We start from the raw sequence: 26,912 nt of genomic DNA, 5'->3' as shown, positions 1-26,912 counted from the left end.
GACAGCAGGAGGCCAGAGGAGCACAGTCATAGCGTCACAGAGACACAGTGGGGGGCTGCAAGGGGAAGATGCTACCCTGGACATTGGGTCTACCGCCTAAGAGTCAGCTACCTGAAAATGACAGAGCACTAGTGCCGCAGAAGACTGTGCCTATCCAGGCAGATAGTCTTGGACCTTTGTACTCTGATCCACAATGATCTGAGGCCACGTGATCCCCTTGACAGTCCCTTAACTGCAGCCATCAAGATCTGTCGCCCTGAATTTCTATGCAACCGGGCAGTTCCAGGGACCAGCTGTGGACCCAAGTGGCATCTTGCAGTCGGCAGCTCATCAGGCAGGTCATGGAGGCAGGGGACCACATCCATTTTGACACTGATCAGCCTGTGGAGGCACAAAGGGCATTGGGTTTTACCTCCATTGCTGGATTCCCACAGGTGCAGGGTCCATGTGGCCATCAAGACACCTAGTAACCGGCCAGTGTGATCCATCAACAGGAAGGGCTTCCACTCCATCAAAGTCCAACTGGTCTGCGGCCACAAGAGCTTCCTCCGTGTGCGCGCTCACCTTCCTGGCAGCTGTCACGACTCCTTTATCCTTCGCCAGTCCAGGCTTCAATGGACTTCAATGGATCTTCACTCCATTCCCCAAATTGGTAGATGCATCCAAGTGGACAAGGGAAATCCCTTGAAGAGATGGCTATGGACCCCATTATGGGAGCCCGAGACAGAGGCAATACAACCCATGCCACTTGCTCAGAAGGCCAACCATTGAGCAGGCCATGAGGTTTGTGAAGTGCCTGGACCGGTCGGCTGGCATTCTCCAATGCCCTCCTGAAAGGGTCTCAACTCATTGTGGTGGTCTGCTGCATTCTCCATAACATGGCTCTCCAGAGAGATGTGGACCTTGAGGACAGTGAGGCTCCGGAGGGAGACAGCTCACTGGGGGAGCAGCAGGAGCTAGGAAAGGAGGAAGAGGAGATGGAGGAGGATAACACCAAACAGAGAGGTACCTCTGCTGCAAGACAAGGTGACCTCCTCCTGCCACCGTCTGGGAAGAAGCCCTCCCTTCTCTTTCTCACAGCCTCAAGCATTAAATCCAGGTCAGCATCACTGAAGTGAGGGTCTGCCCTGCCCCTAGTACCAGGCATCCAGCTCCCCTGTGACATCTCGCTTTCCTCTGGTGCAGTGGAAGTTTTGGCACAGAACACAGATCTCTCTCTCAGGGCAACCAGCAGCTTCAGTGATGATTGCTGGGGGCGTCTACATGAGACCCACACTTGATCTGACCCACCGCCATTCCCAGCCCTACAGCTCTAAGTGGACAGGAAATCCATCTCCATACCAATTAAGGGCTTACCCATTTGAAAATCTGAACCTGAATCAATTTCCCATTAGAGGCAGGTTTCTGACTCAAATCTGGACCTGGTTCCTGTTACTCACCTCCATAACAAAAATCCAGCCTCTGATGTGAATGCAATCTCCACAGTAAGGTCATGGATTGCAAGAATTTTGTTTACAAGTGGACAACAAGGAATGAGAGCTGCTAGGCAGAAGACAATGTCTTGGTAGCAAGGTGTATTTCAAAAGCAGCTTGGATATCATACTGAAGCATTCTGGCTCACTTTAATCACAGGCTGCATCCCACTTAGATAGGTCTCGTACACATCCCGGAGTTTGAGAAACACCAAGTTAAACCATTGATTCCCAGTGTGTAAAATTTCTGATCTAATACTAAGCGTTTCTCCTTTTTCCACTCAATTCAATGCTCAATGCATCAGAATCAATCAGCTGTCAACTTCCCCTGGAAGTCAGGGCCATGTTTTAAAAGTCTCATCACTTCTGTATGAAACATAATTTTGTTCTGCACTTTATGTGATTTTCATTTAGACTCTGTGATGAATAAATGATTAAAATTGTCTATGGTACAAAGATTTGCAAATTGTCATTTTTTTTTTATCCTCAATGACTTGCTCCGAACATGGCATTTCTTGTCCAACTTGATATGCATTTTTCAGGATATGACTGCATAAACATTTGTAGACCACATTAGCACTGATCATTTTGCTGTGAACTAAATGTGATTCTGCCGCATGAATATAGTTTATGAGAGCTCCGGCTGTGATTTGAAAAGCTATTTTCTCAGCCAATAAAAGTGACATTAATCTAACCCAGTAACAGTATTCACAAGAAGTACAATAAAGCCCAAGGCTTGTAGCTCATGGAGATCATTTCTCATACACTAGAAATATTCAAGGAGAAAAGATACAGTTAAAGGAAATTTATTGCTGCAATATTAATTAGATTGAACAGAAGGGATTAAGGAACATAGTGGAAAGGCACCTGGCTATTTCTCAAATGTCTTATGGTCTTTGGGATGGTGTGTACTCTTTTTCAGAGCTCTATAAATAAAGCTTTATACCAGAGGTAGCAGTGAGCTTAACATCTTGATGGACAAATCAGCTTTTTCGACTGCCTTTGCTGTGCGTGTGTGTATATATATATATAGATATTATTTATTTGTTCATGGAATGTGGGCGTCGCTGGCTAGGCCAGCATTTATTGCCCATTCCCAATTGCCCTGGAGAAGGTGGTGGTGAGCTGTCTTCTTGAACCGCTACAGTCCTTGGGATGTAGGAACACCAACAGTGCTGTTAGGAAGGGAGTTCTGGGATTTTGCTTGTTTCTGTTGCAAAGGTATGAAAAACTATGTACATTAAAACAACTCATCCATCTGAAACAGGTGAAAAGCACAGATACAGAGCTTTGGTCAGACCACAGCTGCAGCTTTGGTCTCCATATTTAAGAAAGGATAAAAGCAAAATACTGCGGATGCTGGAAATCTGAAACAAAAACAAGAAACGCTGGATTCACTCAGCAGGTCTGGCAGCATCTGTGGAAAGAGAAGCAGAGTTAACGTTTCGGGTCAGTGACCCTTCTTCGGAACTTCCGAAGAAGGGTCACTGACCCGAAACGTTAACTCTGCTTCTCTTTCCACAGATGCTGCCAGACCTGCTGAGTGAATCCAGCGTTTCTTGTTTTTGTTTAAGAAAGGATATACTTGCATTGGAGGTGGTACAGCGAAGGTTCACTAAATTGGTTTCTGGGATGAGAGGGTTGTCCTATGATGAGAAGCTGAGTAAATTGGCCTATTTATTCTTTGGAGTTTAGAAGAATGAGAGGTGATCTCATTGAAACATACAAGTTTCTGAAGGGGCTTGACAGTGTAGATACTGAGAGGTTGTTCCCCTGGCTGGGGAATCTAGAACCCGTGGGCACAGTCTCAGAATAAGGAGCTAATCATTTAGGACTGAGATGAGGAAAAATTTCTTCACTCACAGGGTTGAGAATAGTTGGAATTTTCTACCCTAGAGGATTGTGAATGCTCCATTGTTGAATATATTTAAATCTGAGATAGATAGATTTTAGGTCTCTCAGGCGACCGAGGGATATGGGGAGCGGGCAGGAAAGTGGAATTGAAGCCCAAGAATGTAACTGAAGGGTAGCTTCACCATGTTTCTGCCATACTTCCGGCAAAATTAGTGCAATGGAGCAGGAGCAACTGCCAAGCAATTCCCTGCCATTATTTCAAACAAAATGTGAATTGCACAGGTTCAAACTAATAAAATGTCTTCTTCACACGAAGCGTGATTAACATGTTTAACTGACTTCCAGTTAGAGTGGTGAAGATGAACAACTTGTATCATTTAAGAAATAATTGGATACTCTGATGAAGGACTTTAATTTTCTCTGAGGACAGATAAGTTAAGATGAAACTAATAACCTTCTTCATGCATAAGACCATGAAATCATGGAAAGCAAACCTTGTGACCTATACCAATGCAACATATCCATTTTACAGAAGATGAAAACAAAGCTCTCCAACCAAGTCCTGTAACTATGATTATTGAGCAAACTTTTTTAAAGCAGAGAATTGAATTACCTGCATTTCTAAAAGGGTATAGGCATATCATTCTTTGTACTTACTGTTACACTGTTACTTCACTTTATGTGCAACAGTTCTGCAAATTCTGCTGCAAATTTATTAAATTTAATTAATACCAATTTTCATTGAACTAATTTTAAAGTGTAAAGAAAAGATGCAGCAAAGTTTATAATATACCATCTGCACCAGCTGAAACTTGCTGCAGCTACTAATATAACAGCGCTGCAGCTGAATTATGAGCTGATCTTCTCTGGCTCTTGGAGAAATCAAGCATGTCAAAAGCCTGCTGTTGAACATTAGAAGCCATGATATGGATTTCACTCCTCAAAACCATGTACCTTACGCATAAATGCAAGAATTGTATGAGCCCAAAGTTAAACATGTGAGTGTGTGCATATGTATGAATTTGCTAAACATCTGGGAATGGTTTACCCTGTCCCATATTTCATGTGAGTATAAACAAATTTACATTTTTTTCCCCCTTTGCTTTGGCTCTAAGAAGCAGCTTATGTAAATGATTGTTGTGAAACTCCGAATTCAAGTTGAATATTAAAACAGCCACTTTATACCTTTACAAGAGACTTTGAATTTCCAAAAACTATTTTCTGTACAGTTCAAGTATAAGAAGTAAAGAAATTAATTTGCATTTATATGGCACTTTTCATAACCTCAAATGTTCCTCAGTGTTTTAGAGTTAATGAAGTACTTTTGAAGTCCAGGGACTTCTGTCATGTAAGAAAATGGGAGTATCCAATAGTCACACAACCTGCAATGAGATAAATAAATGATAAGATCATTTATTTTAGTACTGTTGGCAGAGGGAACAATGTTTGCAGAACAATGGGAAAACATGCTTGTTCTTCAGAGTGCCATGGGATCTTTTACATCGACCTGAGGGACCTAATGGGAGCTCAGTTTAACATCTCTTCTGAGAGACAGCACCTTGAACAGTGCAGGACTTCCTCAGTACGGCACTGAAGCGTCAGCCTAGATTATGTACCAAAATGGGGCTTGAACTAATTACCTGACTCAGAGGCAAGAGAGCTGTCACTGAGTCAAGGTTGACAGCAAGAAAGTAACCATGCTAAGTGTCTTGAAAGGCAAGAGTAAAATTTTGAGGTCAATGGGCTAGAAATTCGTCTCCGGCTCTAAATGGGCAACATTGGGCCAGTCATCTATATTATACGCAGTCATTTCGGTCAATGGAATAAAATATCAGCTGCTGCGTAGAATGGGCAGCCGATCCGGTACTGCCTGTTTTGTGCCACAACCCAAGACAAATTTCTAGCCCAATGTTTTTTGACAACGCTGATTTGAAATATGAAAATACAGGAAAAAATCTAAGTGCCATTTTTGATGAAAAGTATAAAATAAAACAAGAATGCACTTCTTTTCCAATGTTGATGGACGTGCCGTGTATTTCCAGCATTTTCTGCTTTTAATGCAGTTCTAAAATTGCCTGTGAAATAATAATACTTTCATCAAAGTTCAAATATTTCATTCATCTCAACTGTGTTATAGTGAAACATTCAAACCAACTTTCCAATAACACTGAAAGTGGAACTGCCAGATCAAAAATAAAATGGGCAGACACATGACAAATGTGAAATGATCCACTTTGGCAGAAACACCATGAAGAGGCAGTATAATTTAAATGGTACTATTTAGAGGGGGTTGCAAGAGCAGAGAGACTTGGACTGCATATTCACAAATCTTTGAAGGTGGCAGGGCAAATTGAAAAGGTACTTAAGATGGGATAAAAACAAGAAATGCTGGAAATACTCAGCAGGTCTGGCAGCATCTGTGCAGAGAGAAGCAGAGTTAACGTTTCAGGTCAGTGACTCTTCTTCAGAACTGAAGAAGGGTCACTGACCTGAAACGCTAACTCCGCTTCTCTCTCCACAGATGCTGCCAGATCTGCTGAGTATTTCCAGCATTTCTTGTTTTTATTTCAGATTTCCAGCATCTGCAGTATTTTGCTTTTATCCGAAGATGGGATATGTGGCTTTGTAAATGGAGGCATTGAATACAAAAGCCAGGACGTCATGGTAAACCTTTCCAAATCTGATTAGGCCTCAGCAGGAATATTGCATAATTCTGGGCACTACACTTTAGGAAGGATGTCAAGACCTTGCAGAGGGTGCAGAGGAGATTTACCATGATGATACCTGGCATGAGGGGCAGTTCTCCTCAGTGAAGAGAAGAGAAGGTTATGGGGAGACCCAATAGAGATGTACAAAATTATGAGGGATTTTGACAGCGTAAGTAGGGGGAAACTGTGCCATCTCGCAAGTGGGTTGGTAACCAAAGGTCATAGATTTAAAATAATTGGCAGAACTAGAGGGAAGTGAGGAGAAATATCTTCACACAGAGGGCTGTTACAATCTAGAATGTATTACTTGAAAGGGTGGTGGAATTGAGATTCCATTGGAACTTTTAAAAGGCAACTGGACATGTACTCGAAGAGGACTAATTTGCAGGATTAAGGGGAAAAAATGGATGTGGGACTAAATTGGACAGCTCTTTCAAAGAGCTGGCAAAGGAAAGAAAACTGAATGGCCTCCTTCTATGAATTCTGTGAATACAACAGTACTTGACGTTAGTTTTTTGCACCCAACTCTACCTCAATTCAAACGACGTAGAAACAAAAACATCAATAAAGTCCAGAACTGACAAAACTGAAAAAAAACAGCTAATATGAAAATTGAAATTTGTCAGAAATGAAGAAAACCTTTTTGTTATGCACGTACCCTTTCGTGCAGATAGCAACAATGCTTAAATAGAATAAATCTCTCTCTACATCTTGTTGAGCCCATTAATAGTATGCCTATTCAAGGTCCCAAGACAGTGTGAAAAGTGTAGAAAGTTTATGAAGTCATGTTTATGAAGAAAACATAAAGTTGGCTCTGGACTGGCTGAAGTCTGAAGAACTGCCGAGTCACATCTCGGTCAGCATTTTACTGTGGGCTTTGGCAGCCCGACATCGGGACCAAAGGGGGGATCCGAGCCCTCACTTGCTGGCAGTTGGGACCGGTGTTAAAATATTCCCAGAGACAGTCTCCTAATTGGCCGCTTTTGCACTCACTGCCAAGGATGGTGGGAGGGCTCTAGCTGCTGCAGGCCCAGTCACAGGACTGGCAGCTCTGGGAGGTGGGAGTTGCTGAGGCAGGTAGGAGACCTGGAGGTCACCTCAACATGAAAGCACCCTCAGGGATGTAAAAATAAATTAATAATGCAGAGTCGGGAAGGGAGCAGACAGCACGGAATGGAGGGGAAAGCCCTCTGGGGGGACTGGTGGGGTCGCAGGGGCAGCCTTTCCTTCCTGGCTGCACCACGTGAGAGCAGCTTATACTGCTCGGCTCCTGCTGGGCACCCGGGTAGCCAGCAGCATGGGCCCCTTTTGGGCCAATGCCACAATCAGGTACATGAGGAAGCAGCACCATGTTTGCTGCTGCCTGCCTCAACAGTAACAGGCTTGGGCAAGTCACGAACTGCAACCCCAATGCCCGAAAAAAGGCCATAACAAATTTTTTGCCTAATATGCTGTAGTCCCAAAGATATAATCATTTTCAGGGTTATTCCTTACAGCTATTAATTTGTTCTCCAGTGACATGAGTCATTGCAGAGTGCTCCTTGCCATCATTTTTTGGTTGTACTCAGATCAATCTGGCATCTCCAACTTCCATTTTTCCTCGATAAACAGCCTCTGCCACACCTCTGCGGAACTATAAGAATTAATTGCTAGATAGCAAAATTGCCTTGATGATCATCGTGCAAAACTAAAACAAAAATGGTGTCAACAAAGCACAGTGAATGGTACCCACTGAGCCACATTTAGGGGCTGCTGGACATCATTTTATATCAATTAGGAAAGCTAACAGAATGTTATCATTTATTGTGAGGGGAATTGAATACAAAAGTAGGGAGGTTATGCTTCAGTTATACAGAGCATTGGTGAGACCACATGTGGAGTACTATGTACAGTAATGGTCTGGTCTCCTCATTTAAGGAAGGATGTAAATGCATTGGAAGCAGTTCAGAGAAAATTTACTACACTAATACTGGGAATGGGCAGATTGCCTTATGAGGAAAGGTTGGAAAGGCTAGACTTGTATCCGCTGGAATTTAGAAGAGTAAGAGGCAACTTGATTGAAACATATAAGATTCTGAGGGGTCTTGACAGGGTGGATGTGGAAAGGATGTTTCCTCTTGTGGGAGAATCTAGAACTAGGGGTCACTTTTTAAAAATAAGGGGTCACCCATTTAAGATAGAGATGACGAGAAACTTTTTTCTCTCAGAGGGTCATGAGTCTTTGGAACTCTCTTCTTCAAGAGGCAGTGGAATCAGAGTCTTTGAATATTTTTAAGGCAGAGGTAATTTGATTCTTGATAAGCAAGGGGGTGAAAGGTTATCGAGGGTAGGTGGCAATGTGGAGTTGAGATTACAATCAGATCAGCCATGATCTTCTTGAATGGCGGAGCAGGCTCGAAGGGCCGAGTGACGTGCTCCTAATTAGTATGTTCGTATCAGTGGAAGTGACTACCCACTCTAACACTTCCAGTTTGAAAATCAAATAAAAATTAAAGAAGAATGATAAATGATAATCCTGATTCTTCCTAAACTTTTCACTGTATAAAATGTACATCCCGTAGAACATATTGGGAATGTACCCTTGTTCCTCCCATTTAAATCAAGGATCCGACTGTTTATTGGACAGGTAGGAAATCCCTCCTCAATCTCCCTCACCTTCCTGGGCATCCACCATCATCAGGAGCCAAGATGGGAGACTTCTCTGAACCAGCTGCTTGGAAGTCTAATGGATCAGCTTGGGGACGACTCTCAATCCATTCTTTTAGCACAATAGTGTGATTAAGATTAGAAATACAGTGACATGGGCAATCAGGCCACCAGGGAAATTGTCATACTGCATCTGTCACTGTTATGAAGCACGGAACAAGACTCCATATTGACATAATGTGCTGTTGACACTGGTACATATATGTTGTATGGTTGTGTACATGACAAGCAATAAAGTTAGATTATCCTAGGTTCTGGGAGCTGGATATTTTAGAAATTCAGTAGGGGGAAATGAAAACTTTGACTTAGAACAGACTTTGAGAGTTAACTTTGTCTTAATCAGAAAAAAATAGATGGTGAGAGGATAGATTTTGTGGGTTTCTTTGACAAGGTGGAAGCTGAGATATTCCCTGTGGAGAACCAAAAAAAAAACAAGGATTGTGATTCAGACCTAGGAATCCCCAAAGTATATGTGATTTAACTTCTGTGTCACAAACAGAGCAACTAGACTGAACTGATCGACTTAGTGACCTTTCTTTGCTCCAATTCCTGTGTCTAAGACAGAAAAAGCAACCACCTCACAACTGCTCATTTTCCCCAACAGGCCAAATATTTGTTCCATAATGGATTCTTCAATGAAGCCTTCATAGTCTCTATGATGCAGCTACTCAATGAGATGACAAGAGAGACAGGAATACAGAGTAACACATTTTTGTTATTTCATACAGTATTTAATAACAGTAGTTAAATAATGCACCCCTTTAAAGAACTTGATTCAGACAAAGTACAGCAAGGACAGTGCATTGCTTTGCTGCAAATTTGCTTTCAGATGAGCTAAGCTAAACTGTGCATTGTAGTATCTATTTAAGAATTAAAAGTCATGAGAATATGTATAGATAGAGTGGATGAGAGATTCACAGTTTAACTTTGCAGCATGCAGAATCTAAATCTACTTCAAGAAAATCTTCCAGACTGCCAAAAAAAAGCCTAAGGCAGTGAGTATCCCAAGTGAAACTTAGAGGTTATTTTAGATCTGGCTGAAAGACAGTGATGTCAGTCTGGACAGATACATTCTGTGGGGCACTCCACTTATCACTGTTGGGGAGCCTAACATTTCTAATCTAGAATCAAGTTAGATTCAAAGTTACAATGCAATACAATATGAGATCTAAAGTTGGGGTGGCTCATCTGATGAAGCAGCCAAGGAATGACAAGAACACCCAGACAAACCATAAAATGGGGAGAACAGCAACAAATTAAATTTAAGACAGGCAAGTATAAGATGTTACACACTGGAAGACAAAAAAAGGGAAACATACTTTTATATGGTGTTGAACTCGCTCGAAAAGAGGGTGGGGGAGATCTGGGTGTGAAAGTGCATACCATACCTTGCCACTGTCCAACTACAACAATAGAGAAAGCAGAATGATGAGCTAAATGATGAAATGAATAGAGTATGTGCTAAATATTAACCGTCAAAACAGATGGGTTGAGTACTTCTGAGTTTTACAGAGGTGGAGCAAGGGATGGGCTGCTGCCCGTTCCCTGAAGGTGTATTAGCTAATTAAATTCTAATGAAGCTGTCAGCCTCTGATATCACCTGCATTGGAGGTTTAACAATGGCTGACCAAGTTCCAAGGCCTCAGGAAACAAAGCAGTTGAAGGGAGCTGAAGACAGTTTCAGGGTAAAGGTAAGTGTTTCCCACCCCACCTGCCCAAGCTCCCCATCAGCACCTCCCCGCCCCCTCCACCCGTACAATCCTCCTCAGGATTAGGGATCAGACCCACCCACAGAGTCGTGGATTGAGGGCTTGAGCTGTGACCTGTTCCAGAGTACACCTCACTGACTGGAAACCAAGCCTGTCAATCAAGCTGACTTGCAGCGAAGATCCTGTCAAAGAAAAACTATGCACGCTGTAAAGTCAAAACACCATAACCTGCAGGAAAAGTCTCCATTTTCTCACCTCCCGCATCCACATATGCCCCTGTCAAGATCAGGGCCTATAAGTCTGAAGCCACCATGCTGAAGCTGCCAGAATGTTGTGGTCAGGCCATACATTGAGTACTGCGGGCTAGTTCTGATCAACAAAGAAAACTTTCAAGCCATGGAAACTGTTCAATGGCTAAGGACTTAATCATGAGGAAGGCTGGAAAGACTTATGAAACTCCCATTTTAACTCAGTGAAGGAATCGAGCAGGTGGAGGCGACAGCTGGTGGCAGTGTTGCCTCATGTGTATGTCTGAAAACTGGGGATCGGAGGGACGAGGTGTGGAGGGGGGATGGAGTGGCAGCTTGCTGCAGATTGGGAGTTGAATCTCCAGGTCAGGAAGCCACTGATAGGAATGTCTGCTCCTCCTGCCCCACAAGCAAAGTAAAGAAAAAACGTTTTTTAAAAGCTTAGATGCTTGGGCATCTTCTGGCCTCAGCTGTGATTGGATGGAAGACAGCAGAGATTAAATGACGAAAGAGTTAGTCGTGCAGGGCCAAAGGGAGTGGTAATGGGGCAATAAACAAACGATGTGCCTAGAGCAGTTGTGAATGGCAGAATGATGAACAGCTGCCATCCAAAAGCAATAACAGGAGAAAAACAGGGGTAAGACTGAAACAGGCAGAGAAAAGGAAGGAGGGGTTGGGCAGAAATTAGTCTGAAATTGTTAAACTCATTGTTGAGTCCAGAAGGCTGTAGAGAGCGTAATCAAAAGTTGAGGTCAGCATGAAAGGAAGGTGGAGAATTAAAATGACAGGTGGTTGGTAGCTCGGGGTCATACTTGTGGACTGAATGGAGGTGTTCTGCTAAACAGTCGCTCAATCTGCATATGGTCCTCCCAAAGTAGAGCAGACTGCATTGTCAGCAGCAAATACAGTATACTAAATTCAAAGAAGCACACGTTAATCTCCGTTTCACCTGGAAGGAGTGTTTAGGACTTTGGATGGTGAGGACAGAGGAGGTAAAAGGGCAGGTGTTACACCTTCTGTGCTTGCATTGAAAGGTGCCATAGGAAGGGGACAGGGTGGTGGGGGTGACTGAGGAGTGGGCCAGCGTGTCGCAGAGGGGATGGTCCCTTCGAAATGCTGAAAGGGGAAGGGAAGATGTGTTTGGTGGTGGCATCACACTGCAGATGGCGTAAATGGCAGAGGATGATCTGTTGAACGTGGAAACTATTGGGGTGAAGGAAGGGAAGTGTGGGAAATATAACAGACACCGTTGAGAGCCCTGTCAACCAAGGTGGTGCGGGGGGGAGCGGGGTGATCCTCAGTTGAGGAAAAAGGAAGACATATTAGAAGCGCAGATATGAAAGATTGCAGCATCAGAACAGATGTAAAGGAGACACAGAAACTGGGAGATGGAATGGAGTCCTTACAGGAAGCAGGGTGTGAGGAAGTGTAGCCGAGGTAGCTGTGAGAGTCAGTGGGCTTATACTGAATACTTGCTGCTATTGTATCCCCAGAAATGAAAACAGAGAAGTCAAGGAAAGGAAGGGAAGATTCGGAGATGGACCATGTGAAAGCGAAAGAAGGGTGGAAATTGGGCAAGATCAGGAAGTGGTTATCAGCACAATCTTCAATGTACCGGAAGAAGAGATGAGGGAGGGGGTTCCCATGTAGGACAGGTAAAAGGAATGTTCCACATATCCCACAAAAACGCAGGCATAGCTAGGACCCGTGCAGGTACCCGTGGCAACACCTTTTACTTGGAAGAAGAGCTAAAGGAGAAGCTGTTCAATGTAAGAACAAGTTTAGCCAAGTAGAGAAGGGTGGTGGTGGGTGCAGACTGGTTGGGCCTCCATTCAAGGAAGAAATCGAGAGCCCTCCGACCATTCTGGTGGGGGATGGAGGTGTAGAAAGATTTGCCATCCATACTGAACCAGGAAATCGGAAACTGAAAAGTGACAAAGGGCATTGGAAGAGTCATGGATGTAGGTGGGGAGAGACTAGACAAGGAGAGAAAAAATATGGGGCAGGAATAGGCTGAAACAATGGGTCTACCAGGGCAGTCCTATTTGTGGATCTTGGGAAGGAGGTAGAAGTGGGTTGTACAGGGTTAGGGGGCTATGAGTTTGAAGGGAAGATCTCCAGAGGGGATGAGGTCAGTGATACTCCTGGAGATAATGTCTTGATGGTTTGTGGCGAGGTCAGAGTCCAGGTAGGTAGGAGGAAGTGTCCGAGAGTTGGTGTTCGGCCTCTGCTAGGTGGAGGTCAGACTCCACCCTGCCCCATTTCACTTGCTTAAAACATTTCTAACCTTTCCCAGTTCTGATGTAAGGTTATCAACCTGAAACGTTAAACTCTGTTTCTCTCTCCACAGGTGCTGCCAGAACAGTGGAATATTTCCAGCATTTCTTATAATTATTTCAGATTTCCAGCACCCACAGTATTTTACTCTTGTATTTGTGTGAAGGGATGCTATACTGGTTTCTAAAGCTATGAAGTAGAACGAAAAGTGATTAATACGTCAAACTGGTGTGCTAGTGCAGACAAAGGCCTGAAATTACTTACCTGACCTGCCAGCAACAAGAGGATCAGAAAGTCATGGAGTACCTGGAAATCGGGATTTTAAATTTTTTTTCCTGGCATCGCTGGCTAGGCCAGCATTTGCTGCCCATCCCTAATCGCCCTTATACTGAGTGGCTTGCTAGGCCATTTCAGAGGGCAGTTATGAGTCAAACACATTGCTGTGGGTCTGGAGTCACGTGTAGGCTAGACCAGGTAAAGATGACAGATTTCCTTCTCTAAAAGACATTAGTGAACCAGGTAGGTTTTTACAACAATCGATGATAGTTTCATGGCACCATTAGTGAGACTAGCTTTCAATTCCAGATTTTTTATGAATTAATTGAATTTATGAATTAGTTGAATTAAAATTCCACCAGCTGCCGTGGTGGGATTTGAACCCGTATCCCCAGGGCATTAGCCTGGGGCTCTGGATTACTAGCACAGTGAAAGTACCACTATGCCACCATCTCCCCAACATGCCACTGTAGAGTATAAGTTCAGCGGAGACCACAGGACCAGTTGGGTCTGCGCCGGGGGCAGGGCAGGGCAGGGGGTGATTTCAAAGGTGGGCAAGTGGGGGGAGGGGGGGGTTGTCAATCCCAGGGTCCCCTGGGGATCGGGGAGAACTCCAGAGCCTGGGAGGCAGGGAAATTGGAGGGTTTGCGATGAGGCTTGCAGGGGAGGATTAAGGGAAGGGAAAAGGCGGGGAGGGAAAAACAATAGGAGGTGGGAGGGAGTAATCAGGGAAGGTCGTTGGGGTTCCCAATTCCGGAGGCTCCTCTGGCTGGCAACTGGGCTCAGGAGGTAGGTGTAAAGGCATTCAACTCCTAAATCCACCACATCCTCATCTCAATGAAGCTGCCAGGTTTCCTGATACTAGGCAGTGACAGTGAACAAATATTTTGTGCCTGTCTTCACAGTAGAAGAAACAAATGACACATCAGAAATGGAGGATAACCAAGGGGCTATTAAGAGAGAGGAACTTAAGGTAATTAATATCAGCAGAGAAAAAGCATTGGAGAAACATAGGGGACTAAAAGCCAACAAATCCCCAGGACCTGATGGCCTACATTCTTAAGGCTCTAAAAGAGATAGCTACAGAGATAGTGGATGCGCAGGTTATGATTTTCCAAAATTCCCTAGATTCTAGAATGGTCCCAGTGGATTGGAGGTTAGCAAATGTGACAGCGCTATTCAAGAAAAGAGAAAACAGGGAACTACAGGACAGTTAACTTGACATGACTCATCAGGAAAATGCAGAATCTATTATTAAAGAAATCTTAACAATGCACTTACAAAATCCTAGTACGAAAGGGAAATTGTTTTGAAAATTTATTGGAGTTTTTGAGGAAGTAATTAATTGGGTAAAGGGGAGCCAGTTGATGTAGTATATTTGGATTTCCAAAAGGCATATAATAAAATGCCACACAGAAGGTTAATTTACAAGATAAGGGCACATGTAGTTGGGGGTGATATATTAGCATGGATAGAGGATTTGATAACTGACAGGAAGCAGAGAGCAGGGATAAATGGGGCATTTTCAAGTTGGCACACTGTAACTAGTGGAGTGCCACAAGGATTTGAACTAAAAAAATATCATTTATGGAACGAGATCTGCTAGTCTTGGAAAAAAGATTTTCAAATGTTGGAAATAGAAAGCAGAATTTCCAGAAATACACAGCAGATCCCTTCGCATTTGAAAGGAGAAAATGTAGGTTAACACTGCAGATGTAGACACTTCATCAGAATGGCCAAAAACCTTTAGTTCGTTCTGACATACGAAAATGTTGGACAGGAAAAGACCTGCTGGTCCATTAAGCCTCCTCACATGGAAACTGAACTGGAGCAGCCTATAAATACTGTGGCTGCAAGAGCAGGTCAGAGGCTGGGAATTCTGCGGCGAGTAACTCACGGAAGTATGGGGTTGAAGGTGATTTAGAGCTTTGGATCAGAAATTGGCTAGCTGAAAGAAGACAGAGGGTGGTGGTTGATGGCAAATGTTCATCCTGGAGTTTAGTTACTAGTGGTGTACCGCAAGGATCTGTTTTGGGGCCACTGCTGTTTGTCATTTTTATAAATGACCTGGAAGAGGGTGTAGAAGGGTGGGTTAGTAAATTTGCGGATGACACTAAGGTCGGTGGAGTTGTGGATAGTGCCGAAGGATGTTGTAGGGTACAGAGGGACATAGATAGGCTGCAGAGCTGGGCTGAGAGATGGCAAATGGAGTTTAATGCGGAAAAGTGTGAGGTGATTCACTTTGGAAGGAGTAACAGGAATGCAGAGTACTGGGCTAATGGGAAGATTCTTGGTAGTGTAGATGAACAGAGAGATCTTGGTGTCCAGGTGCATAAATCCCTGAAGGTTGTTACCCAGGTTAATAGGGCTGCTAAGAAGGCATATATATGGTGTGTTAGCTTTTATTAGTAGGGGGATTGAGTTTCGGAGCCACGATGTCATGCTGCAGCTGTACAAAACTCTGGTGAGACCGCCCTGGAGTATTGCGTGCAGTTCTGGTCACCGCATTATAGGAAGGATGTGGAAGCTTTGGAAAGGGTGCAGAGGAGATTTACTAGGATGTTGCCTGGTATGGAGGGAAGGTCTTACGAGGAAAGGCTGAGGGACTTGAGGTTGTTTTCGTTGGAGAGAAGGAGGAGGAGAGGTGACTTAATAGAGACATATAAGATAATCAGAGGGTTAGATAGGGTGGATAGTGAGAGTCTTTTTCCTCGGATGGTGATGGCAAACACGAGGGGACATAGCTTTAAGTTGAGGGGTGATAGATATAGGACAGATGTCAGAGGTAGTTTCTTTACTCAGAGAGTAGTAGGGGCGTGGAACGCCCTGCCTGCAAAAGTAGTAGACTCGCCAACTTTAAGGGCATTTAAGTGGTCATTGGATAGACATATGGATGAAAATGGAATAGTGTAGGTCAGATGGTTTCACAGGTCAGCGCAACATCGAGGGCCAAAGGGCCTGTACTGCGCTGTAATGTTCTAATTCTAATCCTGACTCCCCAAAGTCTGTCCACCATCTACAAGACACAGGTCAAGAGTGTGATGGAATACTCGCCACATGCCTGGATGGGTGCAGGTCCAACAACACTGTGGGGCGGCACAGTGGTGCAGTGGTTAGCACAGCAGCCTCACAGCTCTAGCGACCCAGGTTCGATTCTGGGTATTGCCTGTGCGGAGTTTGCAAGTTCTCCCTGTGACCGCGTGGGTTTTCGCCAGGTGCTCCCGTTTCTTCCCACAGCCAAAGACTCGCAGGTTGATAGGTAAATTGGCCATTGTAAATTGCCCCTCGTACAGGTAGGGGAATTAAGGGAAGGTGGGGATGTGGTCGGAACATGGGATTAATGTAGGATTAGTATAAATGGGTGGTTGATGGTTGGCACAGACTCGGTGGGCCGAAAGGCCTGTTTCAATGCTGTATCTCTAAAAATTAAACTCACCAAGGCTCCTTCGACAGCACGTTCCAAAACCACTGCCTCTACCACCTAGAAGGACAAGGGCAGCAAATGCATGGGAACACCACCACCTGCAAGTTCCCCTCCAAGCCACACATCATCCTGACTTGGAACTATATTGCGGTTTCTTCATTGCCGCTGGGTCAAAATCCTGGAACTCACTGTGCGTGTACTTACACAAGATGGACTGCGGTGGTTCAAGGCGGCAGCTTCTCAACAGCAATAAATGCTGGCCTAGTCAGCGATGCCCACATTCCATGAAAGAATTTTTTAAAAAATATTCCTAACGACAGGAACACCATGACTAGACACTTCCTTTTATGAAAAAAGGTTCACATCCAAATCATATTTCAGATGTTGAGGGGACATCTGAGAATTGCTAACTTTTTTTCTTTACCACATAATGGCGATGGATGGGTCTTCTGAAACTCAGCATTGTTGGCTTTAGGTATCAAAGAAAAATTATCTGCAACACTCCTTCAGATGTTTAAATCAGGGGGTAAAGTCCATGATAATTATTCATGATACTGTACAATCTACATGCTTATATCTGGCATGAAAGTCTTCAGGTGTTTCAGGCATAACATTCTGGGCTACCAAGGAAGGTTTAACCTGTCTACTGCTGAGGCTCCTCAGAAAACAGTGCACAAACAGAAGTTGGCGAAGCCCGTTAAGACTCGGGCTGCATGAGTTGGTGGAAAACACTGAAGATTACACAGCTCAAAGTTGATATGTAATGAAGCCTGAATACTTAAAAAAAAACTTGTGTAAAGAGTGAACAAACTTGCATTTATTTAGCATCTTAATGGGTCCTCAGGTCACAAATGGATTCACAACCAATGAGTTATCTTTAACGTGTCGTCGACTTATATATGCAAAATAAACATGACAGAAGAGAAAAATGACAAAAACAGTTACAGGGCAGTTACATTCCATTGATAACCTGACTCTTCCTAGCCATTTTAAATCTATTAAATCCGAGCAAGGACAATGCAATTATAATTCTAAACAATCAAATTCACTTTACTCCCATGGTAAGCCCTGTGATTTGACTGCCACAGGAAACTCATTTTTCGGGGCTGATTTTCTTTGACTAAAGAGAGATGACTTCCATTAGCCCTTCTACTCTGCTATCTGCAAATCCAGTCTATTTCTGTCATCGCTGCTGACAGTCTGGAGGGAAAAGTCTAAGAGAATGGCTGGCTGCCAGGATCCTCCTCAGTGGTAAATAGATGGCTAAAACCTTGCCCCAGGCTGTCAGCTGCCACAATTATCTGAGACAAGAGGAGCCAATATGGCAACTGCTTTTTAGATCATCATCCTGTGCCAAATAATTCTGAATCAAAATCTACATTCAGATGGCATTTGATATAACACACAGAACAAATGTAGAAGTTACAAAGTAATGCATGCCTTTCATCAGTCGACCTCCATTCTGTGCAGGATATCGCATGCCAAATCATGCATTAGAATGGTTCCTTCACACCAGACTGGAAGACTCCTGGCCCATAGTATGCTCTTTCAATTTATTCTCATCGAACCATATTATAAGATTGACAACTTTACACCTGAACAAGCATTCTGATTTTCTCTCAGACAGCAGGAGCTGGTAATGGAGGATGGCCATACCAGAACCACTGAATGTGGAGGAGATGTGGGTTGATGCTTGGGGTGGAGGTCCCCTGTCAGTATACAGTCGACGGGGTGCTCCACACCACTGGGGTCTACCTGCCATTCTTCCATCCCATTCCTGGTCCATGAGAGCCTTCTCTTTGCCAGATTTATCTATCATGCTTCCCTCCTCCTCTGCCATGCTGCTCATACCATTCAGACTGCTTCTTAGCCATCATTTGTTCCTATATTTGTCTTATTATTACGCCTTGCACCATCATCACATTTGTCATTTAATCACTCCTGCCCTCCAGCCTATCAGAGGCCTCTCCCTGTGGTTCTTGTCCTGCACCACACCTATTCCTGGCCTCTCTACATCCTTAAAACCTTCTAATCAGTAACTTTTTCCATGATGATGACAGGTCATCGACTTGAAATGTTACCTCTGTTTCTCTAGATACTGCTAGCCCTGCTGAGGGTTTTGAGAATTTTCTTTTGTTATTTCAGATTTCCAGCATCCACAGTATTTTGCTTTTTTTTTCAATGTTAAAATGCTTTCTTGGAATATGAAATGGAGAGCAATGGTTAAATAGACCCAGCTGAGATATATTGGCCCTTCTGCTTGAACTTAAATCATGCAAAAGCTCTTCCCACCTTTGCTTGACATCTTTGAAATCTATCTATTCCATTTTAGAAACCTTCTAACATTGTGTTATTGTATATCTACATTGCAACTGATGTTCAAGATTGAACAGAGAAATTCTAAACAATGACCCCTGAATAAATATCAGGTAACAGGATGCAGTATGGTTACAAGACTACAAACCATTCAAAGGTTCAGGACAGTAGGGCACAACAATACTGGAGGAGGGGAGAAAATAATCTTTAAATGTAAAATTTTTTTTTTTTTACAGATGTTGGACTCTTCCCTTCAAGGAACTTAAAGAACAACACTTGCTTGATAGCTACTTAGATCCTGTGAGTTAATTTAAAAAATTGCTAATTCTTAGCCTGTCATATTTGTTCATTCAGCACAGCCTATTGCAAACAGTATTAAGAATTAGGTGGAATTTAAATGTGATTATATGAGATGTCCATAAAAACCTCAAAGCTCCACACTGTTCAAAAAAAGGAGACAAATCCAGTTAACATATCCTTAAACAGCCGTTAGGCTGGACTGATTAAATCTTATCGCATAAGGATCCCAAAGTGAAGCCTATGCGGCTGAAAACAAAACTTGTACCAATATCTGTGCCATTTGACCTCCAAAGCTTTTTCAGACTATATCTGTGCATAATCCTCAGTTACCAGGGGCACCTGTCAATTTCAGGCACCATAGACAGTTGTGATAAAAAGGAACCCGATGCAATTTGCCACTTCCAGTGCCCTCTATAACCAAGCAGCAGACAGCCCATTAACTTTGCAAATTGTTTCTGCTCTCTGCTGACAATTCTCATCCCATCCAACTCCTGATGCGCAACAAAAATGTAAGCAAACGAGGCAATGCACAGAGTTTCAGGATTTCAAGATGCATTGACTTTAACTTCATGGTCACAATCAGTACATCTTTAAAACCACAGCTGTAAAAAAAATATGCTCACAAAATTTGCCAGCCACTGTCACCAGAAGTTCTCAGGATGATTTGGAAGGTGTCCCGCTCTACTCATCCCAGAATGGCAATCCTGATTTTTAGAAGCGCCTGACCACAGACAGAACATTGGGACAGCTTCCAAAATTTCTGACCTCAAGTTGGCTATATCTTTTGCCTGCGACTGTAATCTAAAGGCCAAGCCACAGAAACAAATTAAATTACGAGCCAAAATGTTCTGGCTTCCCCAAGAATTAATTAACCTGAATCTGTAACTGTCATAAGATAAACAAGGACATTGATAGAAATTTATCAGCATGAAAAATAACATCCGAAACATGCCTGGGACTTAGTCACGGCTCATCCAGTTATGAATTGTTCTTAAGATGTTTTCAGAATAGAGGGCCAAAAACTGATGTTTTTTTTCTCCTTAATCCTTAGCTCAGAGAGAGCTGGAAGTTCAAGTACACGATTCCCTCAAAATACAGGTGCAGGTAGATAAAGCAATGAAAAAAAGGGCCAATAGCATTCTGGAGCTTATAAATGGGGGCATAAAGTAGAAGAGTAAAGATGTAATTATCAATTTACACAAAATATTTGTTAGGCTACTGTGTCTAGCTTTAGGCACCCTATTAATGCTAGGAATGGGAAAATATATTCTACAACACTTGAGATACTGGGACTATTTCCATTGGAACCGAGAAGGTTGATAGATTTATAAAGGTTTTTTAAATTATGCATCATTCTGAAAGAGAACGACTGTTTTCACTGGTTGGAAATCAGTGACAAGTGGTCACCAACATAAAATAATAAGTGTGAAAGAGAGGGGAGAAGTTAGTAAAACTCCTTTACACAGAGGGTTTTTGTGGTGTGGAATGTGGTTCCACAGGAAATTGTTGAGGAAGAGACCACTTATTCTTTAAGGGAACATTGAATAAATATTTGAAGCTGAGGAAGATGCATGGAGAGATTGGGACAGTTGAATTAGTTTTGGATTGCTCTAGTCACGAAGTGATATCAACATGACAGGCAGAATGCCTTTCTTCTGTGCTGTAAACTCCTATCGTTCTACGCTTTGCTCTGTTGCGAAGAGGCAGCTGTGGGTGAAGTGGCCTAATCTTTTAAGGGTTGAAGGGCTAATTGCTGTAACTTCCTGAAGTCAGTCAGAGGCTAATTGCACTTGGGGGCAAACTGAATGACGAGGTCAATTAGTAATCATCTCTTGCTGAGGAAGTTTCTTACTTGATTGCAAATTGTAGCGTTTCTTTTTATAAATAACATAGTGAATTTACATGTGTAACAAAATGGCACACTCATTTTATGGACATGTCCTGTAATGCATTTGCAAAATATTTGCGTTAGCATATATTTCTTAATGTTCAAACCGCTACAAATAATTTCTAATAACAAATTAAAATTTATGAAACCTTAGAGGGAAATTTTAACACCAAAAAGTGGGAGAGTTGGGGTCAGGTGGGATGTTAATTTTTTTTTTAAAACTCTCAAACCTGCAGGCTCATTTAAATATTTTAATCAGGCTGCGAGCCTCAGATTTTTACCTCCACTTTAAATTTAACCCAGCAGCTAAAGGGAGGCAAGGTCTGCTGTCTGGAAGAGGTGCAGTAAGAGTGCTTCCCCCCACAACTCACCAACCAAGCTAGCCTGTTTCCCTCCCTACGATCAGACACCAATCGCCCCCTCCATGATCGGATCCGGTCCACGATATCACCAACATTGCTCCCCACAACTGTTACGCCCCCCACCCCCCCACCACCCCCCACAACTGCCGGCACAATCAGCAGTACCACTACCCCTGGCATCACCGACCACCCTTGACCCAGATCCCGTCTCCGGCCTGCTGAAATCACCCTAACCCTTCCCCAGCACTACAAGCCACTCTGTACTCTCCCAGCCACACTATGATCTCTACTTCAGCAGCAAAAACGTATATGTTCCTGGGCTATGGTCTCGGCTGCAGCGCTCCCCACCCAACAGGGAGCCACGCCTGTCAATCAGGCTGGCTTCCAGGAGGGGATCCTGTTTAAAAAAAATCTCTGTAGCAATCAGGAAGCAGAACTCCTCTCCCCACTTGGAAATCCCGCCTCAGTAAATATCGGGGTGCTAATCTCTGAATACCAAAACAACAAAAATTGCTGGAAGTAGGCAGCCCAGGTAAGAAAAAGGGGCAGGGTGACATTTCAAGATTGAGCCTTATGTCAGAACTGGACACTAAAACAGAAATAAATCTATTGATAGAACTGAATAAAATAAATAGGCAAGGGCTGGGTGGCACATTAAGTTCAAAATTCAGGAATGTCAACTATGACCAGAAAGAAACATTTAATAGCCCAAAAATTGAAGTCAAAAAATGACGGTGAGGATAATAGCATTTGCCGTTAGATTTGTGAAAATACCATAGCAACTTCAGGTGAGGGATATATGCGATTAAATGCAGAAATCAAGAAACTGCAATTGGAATTTCATACTTCCGCCAGTAACTCTCCAAAACTGTCATCTCTCTGCCTGGCTCCCCATTCAAATGAATTGAACAGCATGAAGTTCCTATAATTGCAAGGTCGTTAAGTAGCCACAGAAAGTCAAGTCTAAGTAACCTTTCAACAATGTGGTAAGTGTTAGTTACTGCAGTTAATCTCTCTACTACTGAAAATTAACTTTAACAGTGCAGAGTCTCATTCCTTCAGATCTTTTTTGTTGATGGAAATTTTTTTAATTAAATTTTTTTGTTTACTTTTTCTTTGTCTCTTGTTTTTCTTTCGCTTAATCCAATCCTTTATTTCTCTTTTTGTAACTGATTTTACATTAAATTCACCCACTCTAAATTGCACTTCCTGCTCAGATCTTGTGCTGTTAATTTCACAATCCTTCAGTGTTATTGGTTAAGGAGATACACAGTTGCTTGCCCCGTTCTCTTGGTCCCAGATGCCGTACCATTTCCATCTCGCACCTCCAGGAATTTACCACGCAAAATATCACCCACATTAAATGGGCAAGGGTAAGCCTAACTAACAGTAGGCATCGTTCGTTCGTCTGCCGCAGCAATTATTGAGCCAAATGGTTCAGTATTATGTGTAAGAGGTCAATCTGTCTCTTTTGCTTTCTAATAGTGGCAGACTTTCTGGGTATTATTTTCAGAATTTCAGCATTTTTATGGACGTTTTCTTCAGTTGGATCAAATTGCAAAGTGTATTTTTTATCAATGCGAGAAAGGGCAGAAATTAACCAAAAAATGAAAGGTTTTATTTCAAAATAATTAGCCATCAAATGTTGGGACTGAACTGCGCAATTGTTTATTTGTAGCCCTTGACTATGACAGTCGCAATAGATTGTATAACACATCGCAATCTAAAGCGTTTTTGATTTTGGTCATTTGCCCCTGATTTTTACTGCTGGTGTACCCGATATTCTGACTCCCCAGAGACAGGGAGCTTTTTCTCTGTTTATGAACAATAGTTTTCATTCTTAAGTGAGAACCCTGATAGCAATTCATTTTTTTAAAGGCAACACCAACAATTCAAAAAGTAGGTCACTAAAGCTAACTCTCTTAAGGTAAATTTTGCAAGGCAAATTTCCTGGTGGGAGCTTGATTCAAGGGGAGTGTTGATCATAGAATTCAGCACAAACATCAGCATTCCCAATTTTCCACAGTTAGCTGAAAATCCAGAGCAGCACGAAGCAGCAAGCTGACTTCGGCACCTGATTCACCAATCGAACTTCCATTGAGAGGGCTTGACAGAGCACATGCTGGAGGCTGTTTCCCCTGGCTGGACAGTCTAGAACTCGGGATCATAGTCTCAGGATAAGGGTTCGGCCATTTAGGACTGAGATGAGGAGAAATTTCTTCACTTAAAGAATTGTAAATCTTTGGAATTCTCTACCCCAGAGAGTTGTGGATGGTCAGTTGTTGAGTATATTCAAGATTAAGATCAATAGATTTTTGGGCACTAAGGGAAAGTGCAGTTAGTGTAGAAGTTCAGCCATGATCTTATTGAAAGGGGGGTAGGCTTGAGAGGCCATGTGGTCTATTCCAACTTCTATTTCCTCATGTTTTTATGAGTAAGGCACTGCACCAGCAGCAAAGCCTGGGTAAAATGTAGCCTCTTATCCTCCGCCACAATATTTTAAACACTCATTTCATCTCTTCACATTTCTCAGAAGGAGTCGCTTACTCCATACTGGATACAATCATTTGGTAAATATTTAATGTGCAATTTCATTGACGATAATGTTTCTCAACTAGATTCCCCAAAAGTCTCTTCTCAGTCTCTCACTTCATATTTGCACCAACATTTTCACTCACATTAAGTCAGTCAAAAATATCAGGCCAATGAAAGTTAGCCTTTATGAATTCTGCACCTAGTTACAACTACTGACGAGTCCCTGGTTGGGACCCTGTTGATCACATTGGTATGTCCCCATACCACTACTTCAACAGCCCCACTTACACTCTTCATTCTAACTGATTACATAGTACGCAGTCAATCTGATTTAAATAGAGTATTATAACTGACACATTTCTGGTGAGAAACATACTTGTGTAATATTATAGTAAGAGGCTTTTCCTGTCAGGTGCCTTCATCTCATAATATTTTTCTCCTCATTAAACACATCTCCTCTACTCAGCACACCTGCTACACTTGGTGTCAATTGTGGCTCAGTGGGTAATCTTCTCACTTCTGAGTCAGAAGGTTGTGTGTTCAAGTTCCACTTTAGCCCCTGAGCACAAACATCCAGGCTGACACTCCAGGTAAGTACGAAGGGAGTGCTGTATTGTCAGAGCTGCTGCCTTTCAGATGAGAAGTTAAAACAAGGCTTTATCTGCCCTCTTAGGTGGATGTAAAAGATCCCATGACACTCTTTTGAAGAATAGCAGGGGAGTTATCACTGGTGCCCTGTAACATTTATCCCTCAATCAACATCACAAAGTAATTGGTTGGAATTTTAAGCCACCCAAAAGAGCGAGCTGGTGGCGGTGGTGCGGGTAGGGGCCCTGCCAATTTACACGGAGTGGTGATGGCAAGAAACAGCCTGCCTGCCCTAGGCCAATCAAAGCCTTAAGTGACCAATTAACATCCACTTAAGGGCCTCCACCCACCGCCACAGGAATTTTATGGTTGACTGGCGGGCAGCTGAGGCCTGAGAAAAGCAGCCTGATAATCTAGGTGGCTTTCTGGCAGCCTCGGGGGTGGGGGGGGGGCGCGTGCCTGGGCCCTCCTGATCAGGCACCCTGTGCCCAATGGAGGGCCGCACCCAAAGCCCCAAACGTCCCCAACGCATAACACTACCCCGAACCCTGAACCGATCCCTCCTTGCTTCGCTGGGGCCCAATTAGGTGGAAGTCACGCCCAAGACCAACTGTGGAGGCGGGGAGAGCATATAAACAAGCAAGATGGTGGCGGGGTGGGGGAATCCCGCCTCCACCCAAATTAAGTCTGGAGTGGGAAGGCCTGTGGACGGCCTTCCCGCCCCACCACCAACTGAGGCCCTTAAGTGGGAAATGAATGCCAAATTAAGGGCCTCATCCCCCCCGTCACCTGTATGAGCCCAGCGACAGGCGGGCCTGCCTGATTAAGGGTCCCGGCATCGGGAAAGGAGTGATGTTCCACTGAAAGCCACACCCCTGCCAGTGCTACCGATCCCGTAAACCCCCCTGCCTCTGCAACCCTGCCCACCCCACAAAACCCCACCCACTGAGACTTAACTGCAGCCTGGGTCCAGCACCTCCGTTGAGTCCAGTACCGACAGCAGCCACCACCTCCGCAGTGAGGCTGCTCTGTTAAAGAGCTGCCGGCCTCTGATTGGCCGACAGCTCTCAGCAGGTGGGACTTCTGTCGCCGAGGTCCTTAATCCTGGGGAAGGCCTGCTGTTGTCCGCTGAAGTGCCTAATTGGCATGTAATGCGTAGGGCCTTCCCCAGAGGCGGCGACGTCGGGCTCTCATTGGTGCTTCAGCCAGTGGCCGAGACCCCCATCGTCCAGATAAAATCCCGGCTGTTAACTCTGTTTCTCTCTCTACAGATGCTGCCAAACCTGCTGAGTATTTCCAGCACTTTATGTTTTTATATGGAAACTCTTGTCTGAATGTGTGCCATGTAATTTCCTCCCAGCTACCGATCTCCCAGAAACAATATATACAAAACATGTCAGAGACCTGTAAAATACAATATTTTTCAACGAAAAGCCCTGACAGATAATGGTGTTGGAAATATTGTATTATTAAAATGATTTTTAGTTTAAAAACTGCAATAGAACAAACAGTGCATGGCCATACATACATGAAGTAATAAACCATGAGAGGTCACTGGGAAAAAGCTAAAGAAAAAAAGTCACTGAAATTTGATTTTGCATTATTTTCTCTCTGGAGTACACTGCAAGCTGAAGCTGAAGGATTGAAAGATTAAGAAAAGGATGCGATCTGCACATAATGAGAGGTAGGAACAGTCTGCATCAATTACTCACAACAGGTAAGACGACCAGTGAACTGAAAGACTGCCATGAATCATTTTGTCATGAAAACTTCAGTAAAATGATAATCATACATTTATTAAACAAACCATTAAGGAGTGCTATGGCCTACTTACTAGTTTACTGTTCCATATCCCTTCGATTTGGTGAATCCAACAGATGTGGCGACAACAAGAGCTGGAAGTCCTAAAATAAAGGCAAAATGGGTACATCTATATTAATGCTCTGTGTTTTTCAAAAATAAATCACTTATGTGGTCAGAACAATTCTATTTTCATCATTTTTGTTCAGACCCATATTAGATAGCAATATGCATGATACTATGAGCTCTGCTGTATCATCATTACTGCTCCAAAATTATTTCAATAAGCCATAAATATTTACAGCACAGAAGAAGGCTATTTGGCCCATTATATGTGCTGGCTCTTTGTAAAAGAAATCCAAAAGGGTTACAACATTCTATAACAGTGAGTATTTTTGCATTGTGACAGAGAAGTATTTTACACAATTCATTTATGTTTTCAAGCTTTT

The 26,912-nt window shown here is 43.2% G+C and overlaps 1 protein-coding gene across 11 annotated transcripts in view; it reads right to left on the bottom strand.

The window, feature by feature from the left end:
- adgrb1a (adhesion G protein-coupled receptor B1a) overlaps positions 1 to 26,912 on the bottom strand; it is a 684,782-nt gene that overhangs the window by 98,003 nt on the left and 559,867 nt on the right. For all 11 annotated transcript variants that reach the window (XM_068031354.1, XM_068031357.1, XM_068031358.1 and 8 more), the window contains one exon: positions 26,498 to 26,567. In XM_068031354.1, the coding sequence (XP_067887455.1) occupies positions 26,498 to 26,567 (70 nt within the window). The remainder of the gene's footprint in view (positions 1 to 26,497; positions 26,568 to 26,912) is intronic.

This window comes from Heterodontus francisci, chromosome 5 (assembly GCF_036365525.1).
Source record: "Heterodontus francisci isolate sHetFra1 chromosome 5, sHetFra1.hap1, whole genome shotgun sequence".
Taxonomy (NCBI): Eukaryota; Metazoa; Chordata; class Chondrichthyes; order Heterodontiformes; family Heterodontidae; genus Heterodontus; species Heterodontus francisci.
This window is presented reverse-complemented; position numbering and strand designations above follow the sequence as displayed.